The sequence below is a fragment of the Phyllopteryx taeniolatus genome, chromosome 6 (assembly GCF_024500385.1).
Source record: "Phyllopteryx taeniolatus isolate TA_2022b chromosome 6, UOR_Ptae_1.2, whole genome shotgun sequence".
Taxonomy (NCBI): Eukaryota; Metazoa; Chordata; class Actinopteri; order Syngnathiformes; family Syngnathidae; genus Phyllopteryx; species Phyllopteryx taeniolatus.
Genome location: NC_084507.1, coordinates 15385141 through 15409129, shown reverse-complemented (window position 1 = coordinate 15409129; position 23989 = coordinate 15385141). Strand labels below are relative to the sequence as shown.

The 23989-nt window shown below is 43.3% G+C and overlaps 1 protein-coding gene across 3 annotated transcripts in view; it reads left to right on the top strand.

The window, feature by feature from the left end:
* megf8 (multiple EGF-like-domains 8) overlaps positions 1-23989 on the top strand; it is a 65098-nt gene that overhangs the window by 25357 nt on the left and 15752 nt on the right. For all 3 annotated transcript variants that reach the window (XM_061777829.1, XM_061777830.1, XM_061777832.1), the window contains 21 exons: positions 876-994; positions 1089-1220; positions 1296-1409; positions 1488-1571; positions 5697-5936; positions 8237-8421; positions 8499-8712; positions 12519-12762; positions 13076-13208; positions 13297-13547; positions 14048-14158; positions 14269-14387; positions 15198-15420; positions 16342-16677; positions 16924-17059; positions 17134-17365; positions 17930-18056; positions 18136-18346; positions 19499-19713; positions 21064-21259; positions 21338-21506. In XM_061777829.1, coding sequence (XP_061633813.1) covers positions 876-994; positions 1089-1220; positions 1296-1409; positions 1488-1571; positions 5697-5936; positions 8237-8421; positions 8499-8712; positions 12519-12762; positions 13076-13208; positions 13297-13547; positions 14048-14158; positions 14269-14387; positions 15198-15420; positions 16342-16677; positions 16924-17059; positions 17134-17365; positions 17930-18056; positions 18136-18346; positions 19499-19713; positions 21064-21259; positions 21338-21506 — 3791 coding nt within the window. The remainder of the gene's footprint in view (positions 1-875; positions 995-1088; positions 1221-1295; positions 1410-1487; positions 1572-5696; positions 5937-8236; positions 8422-8498; positions 8713-12518; positions 12763-13075; positions 13209-13296; positions 13548-14047; positions 14159-14268; positions 14388-15197; positions 15421-16341; positions 16678-16923; positions 17060-17133; positions 17366-17929; positions 18057-18135; positions 18347-19498; positions 19714-21063; positions 21260-21337; positions 21507-23989) is intronic.

The window sequence follows — 23989 nt, the reverse complement described above, 5'->3', positions numbered from 1 at the left end:
CCATGATGTACGGATTAGAGACAGTGGCACTGTAGAGACAACAGGAAGCGGAAATGAAGATGTTGAGGTTCGCTCTCGGAGTGACCTGGTTGGATAAAATTAGAAAAGAGCTCATCAGAGGGACAGCCAAGGTCCGATGTTTTGGAGACAAAGTTTGAGAGAGCAGACTTCGATAGTTTGGACATTTCGAGAGGAGAAATAGTGAGTATATTGGTAGAAGGATGATGATGGATGGAGCTGCCAGGCATGAGAGCTAGAGGAAGACCAATGATGGATGTCGTGAGGCAAGACATGAGGGCAGTTGTTTTCGAGAGGAGGATGCAGGAAATAGGCTTACATGGAAAAGGATTACGCGCTGTGGCGACCCCTAAAGGGACAAGCCAAAAGGAAAAGAAGAAGAAGAGAGAATAATTAGTGAGAAAATCTTAATTTTAGAGTTTAGCTATAACAATACGAGGGAGAGAAATTATTTTATGAAAATAGGATTAAGTGCAAATTTAGTTTTCTTTGTTAAAGTTGAAAACTCACAAGAATAAAGATTACATTTTACAAAAATAAAGTCAAATTTACAAGAAAATAAATATTACGATTACTAAAAAAGTCGGAATTTTATTAATAATAATAATAGAGTAATATCACAATTTTATGAGAAAACAGTCATAATTGTATGAGTGTCAGAATCCCTAAATTCCTTGCAATTGTACCTTGAGGAACATTGTCCTTAAACTGTTCGACTATTTTCTCACGCACTTGCTCACAAAGAGGTGAACCTCGCCCCATCTTTGCTTGTGAATGACTGAGCAATTCAGCGAAGCTCCTTTTATACCCAATCATGGCACCTACCTGTTGCCAATAAGCCTGTTGTTGTCCTATAGGACCCTTACTGTGAGTGGCAGATCAACTCCAGCAAGAAAGGTGACTACCAGTGCAGCAGGAGAGGACGCCTGGATGGGTCCATACGCCATCCAGCGGGCTGTCCCAGAGTCTGCAACCAGTGAGTTGAAAATAATAAATAATCATCTTCATAGAAAGAGTAGTGTAACAATTTTACAACAAATTCCTATTATGTTTATATTTCCTCCACCAAGGCGGAAGACGTGTTCAGAGTGCCTCTCCAACTCCAGCCAGTGTGCATGGTGTGAGTCAGCCCAGGCCTGCTTCTATTTCGCCGCCTATCTGACCAAATACCCATATGGAGAGTGCAGGGACTGGTATGACAGGTAACAATCACACAACACTACTTAAGGACACTTATATGTTCTAAATCTTAATTTTGCCATTTCCTGACTTACTAGTGTGCATTCGGTTCCGCAATGCAAGCAATGTTCTGCTTTAAACACTTGCACCGACTGCCTGCGAACGTTCCAGTGCGGCTGGTGTGGCGACTACAACAACCCCACTATCGGAAAGTAAGTGCAGTCGACAACAAAGACGATGCAGTGTGATAATCTAATTGTTTCATGTTGTTGTCCCATTTTGTTTTTTAGATGTTTGAGAGGAGATTGGGCTGGAATGGATGACCCATCTGTGTTTAACTGCAGTGTGGCCGTAGCTGAAGCCCGAGTTGCTAAGTAAGTATCGTACAGTGTTAGAGGTATAGGGGACCCTGCCACAAATTGCGAAAATCCCTGAGCAAGTCACAACCCTCCACAAATAATTCTAATTGCCTATAAATGCCACAAGATGGCGCCAAATCATCCATCCATCCGTTTTCTGTACTGCCTATCCTCACATGGGTCGTGGGCGTGCTGGAGCCTATCCCAGCTATCTTCAGGCGAGAGGCGGGGTACTCCTTGAACTGGGTGCCAGCCAATCGCAGGGCGCCAAACCAATACTTCTATATTAGACAGCGCTTTGGCCTGAGCATAAAAACAGGAAATAGGAGCTTTTCAGCTAATAACGAAGGACAGGTAAAAACAAATTATAATAATCTGCGAATAGGAGAAATTAAAAAAATGTGGGGGAACATTGTAGTTGTATTTTTCCCATTTGAGATCTACCCATCCATTTTCTATAGTGCTTGTCCTTACTGGTAGTGAGCTGGAGCCTAACCCAGCTGACTTTGGGAAGAAGCTGGGTGGGAGCCTGAGAAGGTTCATATGGCGCTAACATGTTAGAGATGTGCTTTGGAAGACCATGAAGAGACTTGTCCAGTCAGAGCTGCTTTGAAGTCTATTTTGAGCACTGGGCTAATATGATTTGTATATATTCGTAAAACAACGAACAAGAACGGGCACGATGACGTGCTTGTGCTCAACGGCAGCGGCGTCGAACAAAAGTGTGTCTTCAATTTGTTAAAAATAATGACCAGTTGCCTCAGTGCAAAACTTGGAATAAGATTATATTGTGCAAAGTAGTTTTTCCCGATGTGTAGCATCTGATGCGCTCCGAGCCTCAGCCTACACCCTGCGGAGCTTCAGTGAAGTCAACTCTCAGTCAACTGGGTGAGTGAAACAATAAAATAAAAAAGTTCAAACAGTTAAAATAACTATTTTAACAATTTATATTATGTACAATATTGATTCAAATATTTAACTTTTAGCTGAAACAATGAATGAATATTAAGTCAATTGGGTTGGTTCCACACACATTGCCTTTTAGTTCATAGTTATTGATACTGGTTATAAAGAACCTTGAGTCAAATATTCATTTTAGTCTAAACTGCGGGCTGCTAAGAAAATGGATGTTCATAATTTGGATAACCTTTTTTTAAAACATGCAAACGTTTTTGACCCAGCCCTCGAAAAGAATCGGAATCGAGAATCGTTTGGAACTGGAATCGAACTAAGGAACTGGAATCGGGACCGGAATCGCTCAAATTCAAACGTTGCCCAACCCTACTGAAAACATATGCAAAGACTTATAACAGTATAGTGCTGGATTTTTATTTATTTATTTTTTAACCTGTCCTGTTGAGCTGCATGGCCTTGCAGAATCGTGGATCTGGATGCCTTTTGTGGTGGAACAGTTTTGCTGTGCAACAGGAAAGTTTGGAATACTCCCGCTGGTTATTCTTTAATTTTTAATGATTCTGACGTTTATTGAAAATGCAGCCGGACAGAAACTGTTTTAGGAGACAGACAGAGGGACAGAGTGGACATGGGGAATAGGGGTGCGAACCACAGCAGAAGAATAGTCTAGATATGTGAGCACAAGTAACGTTACAACAGTCAAATCGTATTATTATTTGTGGATGGGGGGGGACACACACCACGTGAGGACATGCAACAACGAACCAAGAGAACAAGATGAGAGAGGATAGAAAAGGGTAGGACAGGATGTAGGAAATGAGCAAGGCAGTGCTACTGATGAGCGGTGCGGTGGGATTCTTTTTAGTGTCTAAACACGTGTAAGAACCTGTGAGTTGATATGTTAATGTTATTGGTCCCAGCACAAGCAATTAAAGCCTATAGCGGGGCCCCCCACTGGAGCCAGCTTGGTGGTGGGGCTCGAAGGCGAGCGCCTGGTGGCCGGGCCTGCACCCATGGGGCCCGGCCGAGCACAGCCCGAAAGGGTAACGTGGGTTCCCCTTCCCATGGGCTCACCACCTGTGGGAGGGGCCATAGGGGTCGGGTGCCAGTGTGAGCTGGGCGGTGGCCGAAGGCGGGAACCTTGGCGATCCGATCACCGGCTACAGAAGCTGGCTCTAGGGACGTGGAATGTCACCTCTCTGGCAGGGAAGGAGCCTGAGCTGGTGTGTGAGGTCAAGAAGTTCCGACGAGATATAGTTTGACTCGGCTCCACACACAGCTTTGTGCCTATGCACCAAACAGCAGTTCAGAGTACCCACCCTTTTTGGAGTCCTTGGAGGGGGTGCTGGAGAGCGCTCCCGCTGGGGACTCCATCGTTCTGCTGGGGGACTTCAATGCTCACGTGGGCAATGACAGTGAGACCTGGAAGGGCGTGATTGGGAGGAACGGCCCTCCCGATCAGAACCTGAGCTGTGTTCTGTTATTGGACTTCTGTGCTCGTCACGGATTGTCCATAACGAACACCATGTTAACACCATAAGGGTGCAACACAAACCATTGTTTACCCAAGCTTTAGAGCATGATACGACAGAACGCTGGCATGTTTATATGTACAACCGTACAGTAGTGCTAGCACTAGCTTGCTAGGCTACATAACATTTTGTTGCCTGCTTGTGAGCCGTATCATATTAAAAATACGTGAACATACCTAAAGAAATCCTTGAATAAACGTCTTCTCCCGAGCACCGGTGATAACCACCACACATTTTTTTGTCATTTGGTTCTCCCCCCCACACACACACACGATACATTGGCGCGCCGTATTGTCGTCGTCGCCATTGTAACGAGTGTATCTGGTCGCGTTGACCGGTGTCACGTCTTCTGGTTCTGCCTCTCCGACAGTGTTTGATTTGACAAGATAAAGCCCAGTGATCGGAAAAGATGGGATGCGGTGGTATCGGAATACACTTCTGTAGTGTTGCCACTGTCTGTCTTGAGATAGGGCAGGATTTTATGCCAGTAGTCTGACATAGTGCAATCAGGAAAGATCCAATTTGTCTTGTAGTCTGATCCAGGCATAACTACTTGGGCTTCCTCCTACCATCCCTCTGTCGTCAGGTGCCGTGTTCGGCTGTGATATTATTTCACCAACAACGAGGGTAAGTTGACTTGTGTGCTTATTTTTATGATTATAGTCCACAATAACCATTACATTTTTAAGTTGAGCCTCCTAACGTGATTTTTTTGGCGTATAAGCTATCACCCACTCAGTATGTTTAATTCCTTTTGGCGCATCCATTCGATACGCCCACAGCATCTGTGAGCTGGCCCTTATTATTCATGTTTTGAAACCTGATTTTATATACTTAGCGATTTGTTTATTTTTTAAAATGTTTTATTTATTTTTTTAGTTTGTTATTAGATTTTTTTTTTCCATTCAAATTTGGCAGGCTTGTTAACATTACTCTTCTCTGTGGTGTGTCGAATTTCCGTGTCATTTGTTTGGGCTTGCTTAGTGACACTGTAACACTTTGCTCTTTGTTTCTGTAGGCCACAGACACTCATTCCAGTTTTGTCTGAGTTTAGCTGGAGAAAATGATTTTGCATCCACACAGTGATTTGTTCGATGCAGTGACAGAGTGATTCTTCAGGCCCATCTTCATCTGCCATGTAAATCTCAGTGTCACCTGCATAGTTGTGGTAGGACACTTTATAGCTGTGTATTAGCTGGCCTCATGGAAGCATGTACAGATTGATCAATAACGGTCCCAGGATTAACCCCTGGGGAACCCCACAGGTCATTGCCATTTGGTGTTTGACACAGTTATGAATTATCAACAAAGTACGTCCTGTCCTCGAGATTGGAATTGAAACTGTTTAGAGCAGTACCAGAGATTCCCACTGAGTGTTTTAACCTCTGTAATAAAATCAAATGGTCGACTGTGTCAAAGGCAGCGCTCAGGTCCAGCAGATCTAAAACAGAGACTTTGCCTGCAGCTGTGTTCAGGCGGATTTCATTTGTCATGTTAATAAGAGCTGTCTTGGTGCTGTAATGGGGGCCTAAAGACTGACTGGAAAGTATCAATCAAAATGCGACCAGTCCAGGGTGTAGCCGGCTTCTCTCGCCTTAAGTCAGCTGGTATAGGCTCTAGCTCACATACAACCCTAACGAGGACAAGCACTATAGAAATAGAGGATTTGTTCTGAAATATTTTTCTTCTCCAGCCCTGAACCACAGACCTCTGCCCCGCCTCGTCCTCTGGACATGGAGATGGAGCTGGAGCACATGGAGAGCGAAGACCAGGATGCCGTGTGGTCCTACCCCACTTGCCCTGATGTAGAAGAATGCCGTCTCGGCCTACATAACTGTCACCTCTTTGCCACCTGCATCAACACCCCCACCTCTTACGAATGCCACTGTGAGCGAGGCTACATGGGGGACGGCACTTTGCACTGCAACCAGACGTAAGACCTTGTTAATCGTAAAGGAGACACATTATGCATTGTTTTCACAATTTTAAAGACTTAACACTTAATAACACGTCTGTGACATGCGCAAATACATATACGGTACATACAATAAATACAAATTCTAGAACACTTGCTCACTGAAATTGGCCTCTTTTAATTGGCCGACCCGAACTGGGGAAGAAAGTGAGCGCCCATAAGAACAGTAAAACCGTCTGTACTTGACGCGGCACTTCATATACTGCAGTTTATATGTGGCACATGGACACATCACCAAACACGAGTACCTCCTCATCGACCACCACCGTAGACAACTTCACCGAGCAATCATGTGCCGCTTATTAGTAGGGTTGGGGATCGGGAATCGAGAACCGACTGGAACCAAGACTAACATTCTGTTCTACCGGAATCGTTCAAATTGAAAACATTTGGTTCCCAGCTTTGATGCCTACAGTCCGCCGACCTTGAAGATGTGGCGAAAAGCAACGAAGAAGCGGCAAAAAACAACGAAGAACGCGCACATAGACGTGCTTGTGCCCAACAGCAGCGGCGAACAAAAGTGTCTTAACTATGTTAAAATAAATAACCAGTCATCTCAGTCCAACACTTGGATTAAGATTATATTGTGCAAAGGAGGCTTTCACGATATGTAGAAGTCTGACGTGCTCCCTCCCGCTGCGAGCCTCAGCCTAACCGCGCGGAACTTCAGTCAAGTCAATTGGGTGAGTGAAACAAAATACGTCTCTGCCAACATTGGGGCACCTAACAAGTTGAACGGTGGGTTGCACTCTTGTACTGATGGTTTATTTTAGTCTTCAAACCAATGTAAGAGCTAATGACAGACACAAAAATAAAATATAAATTACTTTACCATACTGTAAAGAAAGTAGAAACAGTCGCATTACAAGCTTAACATTGAGCTAAAACTTCACCAAAGGTCATTCTAGTAACTTTACATCACAATGAATTGGGACAAAATTCACAAAAATGTTGTTTCACAGTAGAACAAACACTAACCTTGTGCCTCATCGGTGGGTAGGTAAAGCAATCAACGTTTTATAGAGCATTTGGTTCCATTCATTACTCTTTTTCGTTTTACTTTTAATTTTTACCGGTGTCGTGAAGTTATTTTTCGCGCCGTGGGCAGGTTAAAAATGTATTATTATTAAATATTTGTAATACAAGATAACCTTTATTAATCCCACAATAGGGAAATTTGCATCATTTCAGCAGCAATTGTGGATATAGGAAGTGTAAATATGTAATATATATAGCATGGAAGAGAAGACATGTACAAGAAGTACCTTGCACAAAATAGAAACCAAAACTATTATCCATACATAAACTATCCAATTCAATCTATAAACAATGATATTTGTTTGTTTGCAAAATAGAGTGCTGAGTTTTAATCTTGACGGTTGAGATCTGATTAATCTGCTTTAATAGACTTGCGTTTTATTTTTATTATTATTTATTTTATTTTTTTAAATCAGGGTTGAAAACAGAATTGGCAAAGGAGAATTAATCCATAGACACAGATATTTTTCATAATGCAATGTCGAAATCTCATATATTGGTACTTTGATACAGGCTGCAACTGCGTCCGCCATTACGAGGTTGATATAATAAAAACATTTAAATGAAAATATTGAAGCCATAATTTATTAATGATTATGATTATGACTGTCACATAGTAATGTTCTTGACAAAATTTAGAAAATATGGAAATTCGGACAAATTTGGTCAAATTGTTCTGAAAGTGTCACGAGTTCCTCTGATCCGTTCACAGCCAGTTGGAAATCACAAAACCCCTTAACTTTCACAACAAGGTTTCCACAAAAGTGCCAATTGTTGACTTGTTTGGTCCATACTGGTCTGTACTTGCAAGCAAACTTTGCAATGCGTCAATAGTAATTTGTAAGTCCACAGTGAATCCCTCACTCATGCCACACCTGTCAGTTGCTTCTCTTGGACCCATATTGAGCTAGCAAAACATGAAAATAAAGATGAAAAACAGAAAAGCCACACAATGACGCCCTAAGTAAAGTGGCAACCAACTGTGACCCTGGAGCGGCTCAGGGGGATCCGCCTCCCCACAATGGGTGCATTGCCAGCACAAAAGCGATAAATGAAAAGTTCACCCACTGCAACAAGGTTTGACCATCGGGCAAAATTTTTGTTTGGTCTGTGCTTTGTGAATGGAATAGGTCAAACATTGAGCTGTTCATGAATCGCGGTTTCACTGTATGTCCAATTTAAAGTCCAGATATTTAAACTAAAACCTTCTCCACCCGCAGGTGCTACAATGAGTGCAGAGAGGGTCAATGCAGCGGCAGCCCACGCTTCGAATGTGAATGCTCGCTGGGTTGGACTTCTGACCCTGCCACTCTAGTTCTGAGTGGCGTTGAGTGTGATGTGGACTGCGGCTGCAACTTCCACTCCACCTGCATCACTGCGCCAGGGATCTGTGACGAATGCCAAGGTGGAACCTCAAAGGATGATTTTATTTCCTTCCATTGAGATCTATACAAATGAATCTTCTTGGCTTCTCTTTTTAAGACTGGACTACAGGGCCCCACTGTGAGCACTGTCGCCCGGGGAGCTACGGCTCGGCCCTGGCCGGCGGCGGTGGTTGCGTGCAGTGCGAGTGTAATGGCCACGGCGACCCGCTGCGAGGATACTGCCACAACCAGACGGGCCAGTGCTACTGCACACATAACACCCAGGGCCCACACTGTGAGTCCTGCCTACTTGGTTACTACGGTGACCCCAGGTGAGCGCACATTTTACAAATATAGTAACACCTGTTTATTGCGGATCGGAGGATACGTTCCAAACCTATCCGCAATATATGAAAATCCGCAATATTAACTCATACCCTGCCAATGCCGTCCAAAGCCGTCATTCAGAATCCATCTATTCCCTGCCAATGCCGTCTAAAGACGGTCAATGGTGTTTTTTAACGGGGATGGGTGGGGGAGGGTCTTGTGCGGTTTATGTGTGATCGTCGAGCCTCTGGATAACTGCAATGAGGATTGGCACCCTGTAGAGGGCAACGATGCCTCAAGGTGTACGTCCCTCCCTCAGATGAAGAAGGAGGGGGCGGGCCAGCGGGGTACAGGAAACAATGAGAGAAGGCAAACATAATGGCAGAAAAGAGAAAAGACAAAATGAAGAAGTATCTTAACAAAAAAGCTTTCGGTACGAGGAATTTATTGCGGCAATGCAAGACAAATATTCCTGCGACCGACAGGAATGACGCCTTAGATCATGCGCGCCGAGTCAGAATGACACTCCGAGCGATATGCCGGGCCAAACATCCTCGGCCGCTTGCCAGCTGATCGTCTACCGACCAGGATTTATGTAAATCAGACGCGGAATCGTCACGAGTGAACTCCCTCTGGATCGCCAGCCGAGCTTCATCCCTCCGGATGATATGGAGATGAAGGTAACTCGTTTGCAGCTCGCGTTAGCTACATTTAGGGAGCAATCACACTCCTGCAATCCTTGTTACATAAAAACATAATTTAGTCCCACTAGTTTACATTACAATGTAACATCTGTTGCCAGTACTGATTTGAATTTTCCCTTTTGTCCATCTTGCAGGAATTCAACACCCGCAAGTCGAACGTCCTTTACGATTGCGACGAAGAATAGTAATGGTTTTATTTACCCTTGCAAAACACGTCATCAATAAAAGATATTCTCTAGTAATGGTATGTATTTTTTTTTTTAAACGTACAGGTTATGCATTCAGCAGATGTTCGACACCTATTCCAGTACGCAGTGCAGACAAAAAAGGTAATTGAAAGCTTTTTTTTCTCCACGTCCCACGACAGCAATTTCAACAATGTATTTTTTAGTAATAGTTATAGTAATGTTTCTAAACTGCACAGGTTTTGCTTCAAGGAGAAGTAGGGACTGGTTTCAAGGACAATGACAACCACACAAGATCCCATTCACTGCCACCAAAGAATAAAATCCAGAACTGGATCAAACTTTGCTAGATTTTATGCGCAAGGTAATAAAAACCTGGACTATTGAGCAAACGGTAGAGGAGGAGAATTTGGAAGACAAAAGTGCAAGTGTGGAAGCCCCATTTGTTCATGCATTTTTGTCTAATGTAAATTCTGTACAGTTATATTTATTTATTATTTATTTTCTTTGAAAAGTACTTTTTCAGTGTTGTTTAATGTTCAGATGTTTGAGATTTTCACTAAATAAAAACATATTAGTGTCATTGTTCTGTTTGATCTGTCTGCTTTCACAAAAAGACCGTTTTCTCAGTTTTTTCCCTCCAGAAACAGATTTGGCTGAAAGTAATCTATATTTGACTGCTGATTACTAAAGAATGGTGTACGCTATTTTTTTTTTCTGATGAAAGAAGAGAGTCTGATCTTTGTTTTGGTGTTTACATAGTCATATTACACAATATTCTGTGGGGGTTGAAATGAGTGAAATTGCTTGAAAATGCCTGGCAGTCTAGGGGGTTCCCTGCTCACGAAACGGCTGGCAATGAAAGAGTTAAGAGACTAATAAAAATACTTGTACCCTCTTACATGCTTTAAACACATTTAAACTCTTTAAACACACTTTATAAGTATTTCTTTGTGCCTGTTCGCTCTCCTCACTCGCACAGCGTGCTTGCTTAAAGCTGTCAAACACATTAAAATATATTAATTAGCAATAAATAAGTATAACTAAGTATGAATGTATTCATAAGAGCAGCCATGCAGTTTTTGCAATGCTTTGCAAGAGAAATGGGAAGCAATGTTTTAAAAATGAAATTAATATCAACAGGTTCACTACTTAATAATATTAATTTCAAATTGATGTAACTATCATAAAAAGGATTTGTTAATCCATCCATCCATTTTCTGAGCCGCTTCTCCTCACTAGGGTCGCGGGCGTGCTGAAGCCTATCCCAGCTGTCATCGGGCAGGAGGCGGGGTACACCCTGAACTGGTTGCCAGCCAATCGCAGGGCACATAGAAACTAACAACCATTCGCACTCACAGTCATGCCTACGGGCAATTTAGAGTCTCCAATTAATGCATGTTTTTGGGATGTGGGAGGAAACCGGAGTGCCCGGAGAAAACCCACGCAGGCACGGGGAGAACATGCAAACTCCACACAGGCGGGGACGGGGATTGAACCCCGCACCTCAGAACTGTGAGGCTGACGCTCTAACCAGTCGGCCACCGTGCCGCGGATTTGTTAATAATCATTATAAAAGCTTTAGAATTAATATTGTGCAGTTCTAAATGTAGTTTGAAGCACTAAGAGCTGATTTACTCAAGGTTATACTTCAGAGACTTAAGAAGAAACGGTTGCGTACTTGATTGCTCACACAAACAGACGGGGAAACTGATCTACTCACCAGGCACACCCAGGAGTGCATCTGCCTAACGTGCAAAATTGCTATGCAGTTAATTTGTGCTTTCGGTGAGGAGTATGTGCCAATAGATGAATTTAACATGTGCCATGTCATTTGTCAAACCTGACACCAATTGCGATGGTGTCTTTAAGTATTGCGTCAGAAAGGCATGTGCAAACCAGCACGGACAGCAATGCCAATGTAGCGCAGGTCAAATGAGAGGCAGCGGGAAAACGTTTTGTTTTGCCAGTAATGCAGTTTTGGAGCTTCTGAATGATCTAATGGCTGTCTTGGAGCCAGTCACAAGAAGGAGTTATACCATATTGCCTGTGACAAAACTCATCAACTCTGCATTTCCATGCGACTGAATTATTTCAACACACTGTGATAATTGGTGCTGGCCCCTCCCAGACTTCTTTTTGTGGTGTTCTGTTCCAAGTTTTAAACTCAATGTTACACAAGAGGGGCAGATGCATCCAAATCCTGCACACTCTGAACGAGTGAAATCAAACAAAGCATGACTTGTATGTAGCTTTTCTGGCTTCCCCAAAATTATCGGAGCAATATACTTATTTTCTGTAACTCAGTAACATTTTTATGTTCGTCTTCCACGAACATTTCCAAATCCATCAATTCCAAATTCATTTTGTGCTTGTGGCGCTGTCCCAAATGTTCCATAGTGAAAACCATCAGTGTTACCTAAAGTGCCAAACAATTTTTTTACAGTGGTCTCTACCACTTTTACACCTGTTGTCAACCAGAGCGCACAAGCTGTTAGAGTGATTAAAGACCCAGTATAGCGCTGCTATTTGGGATCATGTGCAAAACGCCCAACAAGAGCGCATGCAATCTGTTCGAGTGAACACCCAATTTTGCCCTGGTATTTGGGATCTTATTAAATCAGGCCCTGTGTGTCTCAGGCTCATACCACGTGAGTACCACACTTTGAGAATCACTGCCACACAAAATTGGCATAAAGGAGCACAATGGTAATGGTGTAAAATGAGCTACAAAAAAGCAGTAGTGCTAAATGTGGGCTCGTTTGGCAAGCATGAGGAAACACTCCCTGTTCTTATCTGAAGACTTAAACTATTTTCTTAAGGTGGACAACGTTTTCTTGTTTCATTTCTGTTTCTTCAGCGTCATGATCATAGTAAAACATCATAGCTTGTCTGTACTGACATGTTTGTTCCCTCCTTTAGCAACAACGGAACATGCTATCGCCAGTGCCAGGGGCGCTCTGTGCTGCTCTCCTCCAGCTCCTCCTCCCCTGTTGTACCTCTCTCCTCATCCCTGGGCTGGCGGAGTGGCACAGAGGGAAACGGTGGACTCTCCCATTGCCTGTGGGTCCTGTCAGTGACTGAGAACCTGGCGCCCTGTCTCCCGAGACAGCCGTGTCCGCCCGTTGCCCTCACGCTGCATCCGGACTCCCATACTCACTGTAAAGTGAGTTAACATGTTAGCTCTTCTGCCTTTGTGGGAACGCTCTGTTGAACTCCCATTATTCACATTCTTTCTTTATAGTGGCAGATCTACGAACCTAGCGGCTCAATGTTGGGGTGGTTATTAAGTAAATTAGTCCCACTCTTATGTCATGGTTAGGTGGAATTGCAGAACATCTTGCCCAGAAACACATTTGCACTCCAGACACGCATCTATTCGTATAAAAACAATTATGAAGTAAATATTTCACAATATGTCCGCCTTAAGAAATATCTGATTCACATTAAATTAATAAATACAAGTATTTATTTTGCAGAGTTCATATGTGTATGTCTTTGACGGCCTTCCTCGTCTCCTGGGCAACGGTGTCGTACATTCGGACCACAACCTAATCGGGGCATTCTGCGGCACAACAAGGACACAGCCTATCACTGTCGAGGCAACATCAGGTAGCCCGCATCACCATATGCTCATCATTTAAAAGCAGTTGAACAGATCACTTGACCCTCTCTGCTTCCCTCATCTCCCGTCCACCAGGTGTGATTTCCGTCTACTTTGAGGCCAACGTGTCATCGAACAAGCCCCAAGGCTTCAATGCGTCTTTCTGGGTGCGGCGGTGTCGCCACAGTTCTGACGAGGGTGACGACGGGTCGCACCCATGTCCTGGTGGCGCGCAGTGCCAGGGGGGGATTTGCCAGTGCCCTCCAGGATATGGAGGCCCCCACTGTGACCGGCCCGTGTGCCCCCACGACTGTGGCATTGCAGAAGGACGAGGAGCTTGTAATATAGTACGTGTGGTGACCATCATTTCCGATTCATTGCATTGAGTGGCGGCGGTCTCGTGGTTAGTTCTGAGGTTATGGGTCTGAACATCCCGGCTTCAGGCTTCCAGTGTGCAGTTTGTATGTTCACCCAGTGCTTGCGTGGGTTTTTCTCTTAGTACTCTTGTCTTCCTCCCACATTCCAGTCTTGTATAAACTACGTGGAAGTGATACTTGGGTAAAACGAAAAGTGTTGTAACAGAATTCTACCTGAGAAAAGGTATCTGACATTTGATGTGCTTAGTATCAGGCAGTTTATGTTATTAAATGTAGTTAAGTGTTGGAAGTAAAAGTATTAAAGAAGAGTTAGAATTATTGTTTTCAGTCATTTAGATTTTATTTTTAATTTGCATGCCTTTCTCTGGACAGGCAGAACTATTCCTGCGCTTTGTATTCTGCGGTTCAGAGAAAATGCGATGTATGGAAGCATTGAGTGGAAATGTCTTCTTTTTACGTTCTTCTCTCAGACCCTAGGAGTGTGTGTGTGTTCAGAGAACTGGGCCGGCTCTGACTGCGCTGTCCCGTGGGATTCCAACAGCCTGATTTGGGAGACACTGCTGGACACGCAACTGACAGTGGTACAACATAACTATGACAACCCACAAACCCCCCCCCACCCCCCCCACCCCCCCCGCAAACTGCCGTGGAGCACTGGACATTGTGACACACTTTTTTTTTTTCTACACAGAACCAGGCACACAGGTTCCTCCACAGGATGGGCCACTCTCTGGTGTCTGGACCTCATGGCAACCTTTGGATGTACGGAGGACTCTCACTTTCAGAGGGCATTCTGGGAAATATTTACAGGTAAGCAACAGTCACATCATCAATACTGTTGTGTATTAAGTAGCCTTGCAACGACTATTCAAATACTTGGAAATATTCCATTACAAAAAAGGTTGGCTCCCACCACAGTAATTTGATGCAAAGAGTGAGAAAACGCTCCCAGTGACAAGTTTAATCAGCTCTTTAACTAGAGAAGCACTTACTACGTGACGTCAGCCGTGCAGTGCGTTAAACCAGCTCACAGTCCGGACTCCAGATGAAGTTGAAAGTTCTCACATTTCATTGTAAATATTATTTAAGCTAAATATTGTAAGTCATTCAGTGAGTCAGTCCTTACCCTCCATGACCGCACACTTTGGTATGAATAATTAACCCACAATACATTGCGCGTTTAACCCGCTAGCAAAACTGTATTCTTAATGTGTAAATAAAAAAGTAACAACAATCAAATACACTTTTTTACTAAGGAAAATAACAAAAATAGTGTGGCAGAAGTGAAATCGTGCATTTCTTTGCACTTTTATGGTACTCCACCGTCACTGTGCATTGTCTAATAAACAATCACTTCCCAATTGCTTTCTTCTATTTGTTGAACAAAGAATGTTCAACATTTTGGTTAAATGCTTCTGCACAGCAGGACTGCTCTTTGGTCAAATCGCCAGTTGCAAATTAGTACTTGGTGAGAGACATTGATGGGGCAAAATTAGTCTTGTTTCTTTCTTTGGGGTAAAATAATGAGGCTATGAGGTGCTGCATTTATTTATTCCAGTGGTGGAAATACACTAAATTGTCCATAGGCATATGATACCAGCTTTCTTTGTCTTGTTTTAGATATTCCGTGTTGGAGCGCCGTTGGACTCAAATGTTGACAAGTTCGCCAGATGAGGGTTCTACGCCGCCCGCTCGCTATCACCACGCCGCTGCCCTGCTGAGCAGTCGTGAAATGGGAACCAGTCATAGCTGCATGCTGGTGGTGGGCGGAGTCACTCAGCACTCTGTTGCCATGGACGCGTGGAGTCTTAACCTCAGCAGTTTGGTCTGGAGAGAGCACAAGGTTGAGAAACGGGCATTTTGTGTAGACTCTGCAATATTTGGACCTCAAATTGATCACACTTCCCTTGAACTGCAATGATTAATATACAACTTATCGATTATCAAATTAATCGATGATTTTTTATAATCGATTAATCGTTTAGAGACCTGGTTTAATTTAACATTGTCCAAATCCTCAGAAATTCAACCTAAGCCAACATTAAATATTAATAATTATATTGGTTAGAGTTCTGAGGTCTGGGGTTCAATCCCCGACCCCGCCTGTGTGGAATTTGCATGTTCTCCCCGTGCCTGCGTGGGTTTTCTCCGGGCACTCCGGTTTCCTCCCACATCCCAAAAACATGCATGGTAGGTTAATTGAAGACTCTAAATTGCCCGTAGGTAGGAATGTGAGTGTGAATGGTTGTTTGTTTCTATGTGCCCTGCAATTGGCTGGCGACCAGTTGGGGTGTACCCCGCCTCCTGCCCGATGATAGCTGGGATTGGCTCCAGCACTCCCGCGACCCTTGTGAGGATGAGCGGCTCAGGGAATGGATGGATGGATGGATTATTATAATAATAAAGTAGTAAATATAAATCATTATATTTATACTGATTGTCTTTGTGTTTCATCAAAAAAAAATACACTTGAAACCATCTGCTTTTACTTTGGAAAACAATTATCAACATTTTTACAGATTTTCTGATGGATGTTACGGACCAAACCAGTGACTGAATCATAATCAATTTATGTTTGTGGATTTTCTGTTAATTTCAAATAATGTCCTGTTTTTGAATAGTGAAATTAAATAGAAAAAGTTATTGTTTTAATCTGATTAATCGAAAAAATAATTAACAGATTTATCGACTATTTAAATAATTGTTAGTTGCAGCCCTACATTTCCCCCCAACCCCAACCCCCAACCTTTATCCATCATTACAGAGCTCAGTGCTGCCCCCAGTGGCGGGCCACACGCTGACAGTGCGTCGGGACAACTCAGTGCTCTTGATTGGCGGTTACTCCCCAGAGAACGGCTTCAACCACCACTTGCTCGAGTTCAGCCCTCACACCGGAAATTGGACCGTCGTGGCGCACACTGGAATGCCACCAACAGGCTTATACGGCCACTCGGCCGTTTACCACGAGCAGACTGACGCCGTGTATGTGTTTGGAGGTTACCGTTTCCACGTGGAAGCCGTGGAGCCCTCGGGAGAGCTTTATAGCCTGTACTACCCGAACTTCACGTGGTCCCTCCTGGTACCCTCGCAGGGTAATAAGGTAATTAGATCTACCTTCCAAATGTCACAGTGTGAGCAATTTGTCCACAATTTAAAGTGAAACTGTCAAAATCGTCTCGCTCGCAGACGGATTTCCAGAAAGAGAGATAGATGATTAAAGGTGTACTTGGTTGTTTTCTTTCACAATTATTAGGTGGTCAGGCTCCCCATAGCGGCAACTATTTTTGCACAAGCCTTTAAAAAGTCACTCATCCATTTCTGCTATTTCACTGAATTTTTTTTGCAGCCCCTCTCCCGTTTTTTCCATGCTGCAGCCCTGATGAAAGACACTATGGTAATCGTCGGGGGAAGGACAGAATCGGAGGATTATAGTGACTCTGTGTCCTTGTACCAAATCAACTGTAACACCTGGATCCAGCCGGGTAGTCCATCTCGTCCCTCTGTGTCTTCCTTATTATTTATTTTTTTGTCCTAACATCATATCTCTGTTGGCCAGACTCTGCCATCGGCGATCCGGTCAATCGCTCGGTGTCTCTCGCCATGACAAGCTGGGGCGGCAGCCTCTTCTTGTCGGGGGGCTTCAACGGGGTTACGTTGGGTCGTCTTCTGAACCTAACGATGCCAGCTGACCCATGTGCCGTGATGGCCACGCCGGAAACCTGTAACACCACCACCGGCAGCTGCATTTGGTGCCGAGGAGCCTGCACATCTTCCGATAGTGCTGAACGGTAACAGATTAGCACTGTTTTAATGTTGACATTATTTACATTTACAGTGGGTAAAGTATGGCCTGCTCTGTTCTATAATCCGGCCCACCAAGCATTTCCATTATCAAGAGTCCTGTAATATTTTTTGCAATTAAGCACATTTGTTTTTTTTGATTTATTGTAAAGAAAAACAATCTAAAAATCTAAAATCTTAGTAAAATAAAAACATATATAATGAAATATACGAACTAATAATAATTACATAAATTCTGCATAATTTAAAACATATACCCTGAAATAGTATTGTATTATTAAAATGTTAAACCTTTTTTTAACCTCATCTAAAAATGACCTGGTGGATCTGTTTGTTTTGAAAATCAATTGTGGCCATCCGGGTTCATAAAGTGTGATCTCAAATTTTTGCTCACAAGTCAAAGCAAAAAATTGGCCACACGATGGCTCGTTTCTATAAAAAAAAAAAAAAAAAAAAAAAAGTCGCAAGACGGGTCACTCGTATTTTAAGGCACCACTGTTAATCTTTGGTTTATGTACAAATAGATTAATTCCCTTCACCATTTCTAATAGAATGGGATGTTTCACTGGCCAGTCGCCCTGTTCGCCAACGCCTAGCCAGCCAGATCAGTGCCGTAGACTTAAGACCTGCAGCGAATGCCTCGCCCGACATCCCAAGACATTCTCCGGTCCATCGCAGGTTGTTCCCGCCGATTAGCATAAGTCCAATTGACACGACTCCTCTGTGTCAAATCTTTGTTTATCTTTTTGTTTTCCAGCCTGCTTTCCAGTGCAAGTGGTGCACCAACTGCCCCGAGGGGGCTTGCATCAGCAGCTCGGTGAGCTGCACGTCTGAACACGACTGTCGCATCAACCAGCGTGAGATCTTCCTCTCCAGCAACTGCACGGAAACCAGCTGCGAGGCTTCCGACTGCCCCAAGTGCACGGCATCTGGCAAATGCATGTGGACCCGCCAGTTCAAACGCACAGGTAATAGTCTCTTTTTCCTTCACAAAAATCCGATTTACAGTTTTATTACATTTCGCATATGTCACTTATAGAAAAAGAGCAGGACTAATTGTTCAAAACGTTTTGCTTTTTGTTTTCATCCCATTACTTTATTTCTCCTGATACAATGAACTGATACAATGAAAACGTTTTCTAGCATTAAGGTGGATCAACTTCCACAGAAATATATTTGTTTTTACAGATAATGTGAAAATAAGGGCTTTGTTTTGTCCAAAAAGTATGTAAACAAGATTCTTAAGAAATTCACATTTTAAATAGTTTAATATCAATCGCATGGCTCGGTTGGTCTGTTGTCACAGAACAACAATGCACCCCCCCTCCAGCCTTCTGTCTTTTCACAGGCGGCATGGCGCAGAAGGTAAGCACCGGGAGGGTCTCCAATTCCTATCCCCGCCCGAGTGCATGTCGTCGGTGTGTCCCTGAGCAAGACACTTAACCCACAATGCCTATGAATGAATATGGTTGATGTTTGCGGGTGGTCGGAGGGGCCATAGGCGCAGAATGGCAGGCACGCTTCCAGACTGCCCCAGGGAAGCTGCGGCTACACAAGTAGCTTACCACCGCCAGGGTGTGTCTAATGAAGTGAATCAATAATGCATGCAATTGTAGAGTATCTTTGAGTGCCTAGAAAAGTGCGATATAAGTGTATTGCATTATTATTCTTATTCACAATTGTACAGATGAGACACGGAGATCTCAGCAAAATATTTGCGGCTTGGAAGCACAAAAGCACTCTACTTAAAAACAAGGCTTTTGCAGATAAATGGCCACCATTTCTTTGGCAAAGCTTTTAGTGCGATTGACACTGTGATTGCCTTCCACCGAGCTTTTTTATTGTCATCCACAATACAATGAAAATGATTCTACTCATCTATTTCTTAGCAGGAACTAAACTCTTGTTGCTTTTTTTTGTTGAAAAATTGCTTCTAGAGGTGTAGGGAAAGTCCATGATTTGTCAACACACTGTGATTTTGTAAACTCTCTTTTCGCAGCCATATTGTTAGTGAAAGACACAAACTCGACTTAATCAATAAAATTCTTTGCCCTAGCGTAATTATAATTGTGTTTGTGTATATCCGTTACAACAGCATTCACTTCTACTTTTTTCACCAGGCGAGACGCGGCGCATCCTGAGCGTGAACCCCACCTACGACTGGACATGCTTCAGCTATGCCCTGCTCAACGTCTCGCCGATGCAGGTGGAATCCTCACCGCCGCTGCCATGCCCTCCGCCCTGCCACACCCTCCTCAACTGTAGCCTCTGTTTGAGTTCCAGAGGCTCTGACGGGGGCTGGCAACACTGTGTGTGGAGCATGGCCCTGCAGCAGGTAAGAGAGACGCATTGAAAGTGTACTATAGGTGTCCTTCCATCCATCCTTCCATCCATTTTCCGTACCGCTTATCCTCACTAGGGTCGCGGGTGTGCTGGAACCTATCCCAGCTGACTCTGGGCGAGAGGCGGGGTACACCCTGAACTGGTTGCCAGCCAATCGCAGTGTACACATAGAGAAACAAACATTCACACTTACATTCACACCTATGGGCAATTTAGAGTCTTATCTTAGTTAACCTACCATGCTTGTTTTTGGAATGTGGGAGGAAACTGGAGTAACTGGAGAAAACCAGGCAAGGGGAGAACATGCAAACTCCACACAGGGGAGGCCGGATTTGAACCTGGGTCCTCAGAACTGTGAGGCAGATGTGCTGACCAGTTGTCCACTGTTCCGCCGCACTGTGGGTGTTTCTCTGTTAAAAAGTAAGACTAAAAACTAAGCTTGTAAAATCCACTTTTTGTTGGCACATTTAGTACCAGAAACCCCTTTTACATTGCTTGCAGAAGCTCCAATTTTATCCCACTTTTTTACCCCCCGTAACTGTTTTGTATAAACATCACTGAGATGGAATGAGTTGGATGAGGTCGACTCAGCAATTTTCCACTTCAGGAGGTAATATCAGAAACCAGGGTTTACCAAAGTATACCATACAACATGTGAAACGAGACACCTCATAGAAGGTACTCCACGCTTTTTGGATGCTTATTTCTCCCCGCCCTCCATCTTGATTTTCTATGTAAACAGCAATTTTTCACATTTAGAAATTTTAACATATACATTATTACATTAGCCTCTAAAAGATAACATTTTCCATCTCACTGTTCTGTATGAACGGCACTGATACGGAATGAGGCGAACAAAGTCAACCTGGCAATTGTCTGCTTTCTGAGGTAGGAACCACTCTTACACTGCCTGCAGAAGCCAGCATTTCCCCACTTTTTGTTCCTCTATTTACCACCCATTTCCAGTGTCGTTCTGCCTTAAACTGACACTGAATGTGGGGAAAACTCAAGCCGGCATCTTTCCACCTTCTGCGGTAGAATTAGAAACCACATTTACCCTGTAAAAGCTGACATTTCGCCACCTTTTTTTTAAATCTTTGCAGTTAGTATCAGAGACAAAACAGAGGCAGGATGTCACTTTTGAGTAAGGGAATGCTGAAGTTTGACACTTACTTCTCCCACCCTGTTGAAAGCTGAACGCAATAGATGGTCATCACTGTCTGCACTTTAGAAAAATGCAGCACCAAAAGCCGGCCTTCTGTAGGTTCTGTTTAATAGGCAAAGGCAGATAAATAATTCTAATGTTTCTAATCTTTGCTCTTATCTGGTCCCCTTCCTGCAGTGCATGAGTCCGTCATTTGTGCCGCTGCGATGTGAAGCGGGCCAGTGCGGTCGTCTTCTCTCCGGCGACGACTCCTGCTCTCCCCAATGCTCCCAGCTCACCCAGTGCTCCCATTGCATCGCCAGGCCTCAGTGCGGCTGGTGCGCCACGCAGGGGGGAAATGGGGCGGGATACTGCCTTCAAGGGGGACTCGACGGTGAGAGGAGTTTGATTTTAGATGGCCTCTTCACAAATGTTTTAAGCCCAAGTTTTAACCACTTTATCCTCCTCACAGGAGTGAGTGAGAGCGTGTGTCCGCTAAGAAACAGCAGCTGGTCCTTCCTGCACTGTCCAGGGGAGGACGAGTGCGCTAACGGCCATCACCACTGCAACAGCACCCAGGACTGCCATGATCTTCCTCAAGGATACCACTGCACTTGTAAACAGGGATACATTCTCAGCAGGTGAGTACTCGCTCACCTTATTAAAAAGGCCAAGTGTGGCAATACAGTAGTACCTCTTAAAGTTGAACGCTACTGAGATCGTACAGTTAGGGATTACTCCAAAATGTTCTGGAAAAAAAGCATTAGTGTTGGCCATTGTTTGAATTTGAGCGATTCCGGTCCTAATTCCTCATTTCGATTCCAGTTCTAAACGATTGTCGATTTCGATTCTTTGAGGGCGCTGGGTCAAAAAAGTTAGCATGGTTTAAATAAAGGGTGTCCAAATTATGAAAATGCATTTTCTGAGCAGCCCGCAGCACAGATTAAAATGAAGATTTGACTCAGGGTTCCTTGTAACCAGTATCAATATCAAACCTATGAACTAAAAGGCAGTGTGTGTTGAACTAACCCAATTGACTTAATATTCTTTAAGAATAGAATATTCATGTTTCAGCTAAAAGTTAAATACAGCACTGTTAAAATAGTTATTTCTAATTGTTTTTTCTCGTAAAATGGTTTAACTTTAGGTTTTAACTTGACTTCCTGTTTTAAGCTTGTAGCCTTTTATTTTACGCAAAAGAATTTTGGCACGAAAAATAACTTCAAACAACACCGGTGAATTTTGAAAAAGAAAGAAAACCTACATGGCAAGAAAAAGATTAAATGAATCAAACCAAATGCTATAAAACGTTGATTCCTTTAGCTATCCACCGATGAGGCACAAGGTTAGTGTTTGTGATACTGTGAGACAACGTTTATGTGAATTTTGTCCCAATTCATTGTGATGTAAAGTTGTTAGTTTGACATTTGGTGAAGTTTTAGCTCAATGTTAAGCTTTTTTTTTTCTGTCATCGGCTCTTATGTTGGTTTGAAAATGAAAATTAACGCTAAAAACCACCAGTGCAAAAATGCAACCCACTGTTTAACTTGTTAGCTGGCATATTTTATTGTTTCACACTCACCCAATTTGACTTCACTGAAGTTCTGCACAGTGTAGGCTGAGGCTCGGAGCTGGAGCGAGCATGCCGACGTCTACAGATTGTGAAAGCCTCCTTTGCACATTATACAACCCCAATTCCAATGAAGTTGGGACGTTGTGTTAAACATAAATAAAAACAGAATACAATGATTTGCAAATCATGCTCAACTTATATTTAATTGATTACACTAAAAAGACAAGATATTTAATGTTCAAACTGATAAACTTCATTGTTTTTAGCAAATAATCATGAACTTAGAATTTTATGGCTGCAACATGTTCCCAAAAAACTGGGACAGAGGGCAAAAAAGACTGAGAAAATTGAGCAATGCTCATCAAACACCTGTTTGAAACATCCCACAGGTGAACAGGCTAATTGGTAACAGGTTGGTGCCATGATTGGGTATAAAAGGAACGTCCCTGAATTGCTCAGTCATTCACAAGCGAAGATGGGGCGAGGTTCACCTCTTTGTGAACAAGTGCTTGAGAAAATAGTCGAAGAGTTTAAGGACAATGTTCCTCAACGTAAAATTGCAAGGAATTTAAGGATTTCATCATCTATGGTCCATAATATCATCAAAAGGTTCTGAGAATCTGGAGAAATCACTGCATGTAAGCGGCAAGGCCGAAAACCAACATTGAATGCCTGTGACCTTCGATCCCTCAGGCGGCACTGCATCAAAAACCGACATCAATGTGTAAAGATATCACCATATGGGCTCAGGAACACTTCAGAAAACCAATGTCAGTAAATACAGTTCGGCGCTACATCCGTAAGTGCAACTTGAAACTCTCCTATGCAAAGCAAAAGGCATTTATCAACAACACACAGAAACGCCGTCGGCTTCTCTGGGCCCGAGCTCATCTAAGATGGACTGATGCAAAGTGGAAAAGTGTTCTGTGGTCCGACGAGTCCACATTTCAAATTCATTTTGGAAATTGTGGCCTCGTGTCCTCCGGGCCAAAGAGGAAAAGAACCATCCGGACTGTTATGGACGCAAAGTTCAAAAGCCAGCATCTGTGAACATAACAGAACGTCACGACTTCATTGGAATTGGGGTTGTAATCTTATTCCAAGTGTTGCGCTGAGTCGACTGATCATTTATTTTAACTAAGTTAAGACACTTCGGCGGCACAAGCACATCCTCGTGCGCATTCTTCGTTGGTTTTCGACACTTTCTTATTCGGGATCGGCGGATTGTCGGCATTTAAACTGGGAAGCGAATTTTTTTAATTTGAACGATTCCGGGAGAACCGGAATTTTTGTCCTGGTTCCAATCGGTTCTCGATTCTCGATGTCCAACCCTACTCAGCATGTCCTGCGACACTTCAACTCAGCAAGTATCAAATGAGTAATTCCCGGCCTGTGTTTTGCTTTTTCTTTAGCCTTTTTTTTTTTTGCAAAATACCCAAACGATGCATGAATTACACTATTTCTTGTCCAGCTGAAATCAGACAATTTTTCAGGCCAAGTACAGTCCCCTCCAAAAGTATTGGAACTGCAAGGTCAATTCCTTTGTTTTTG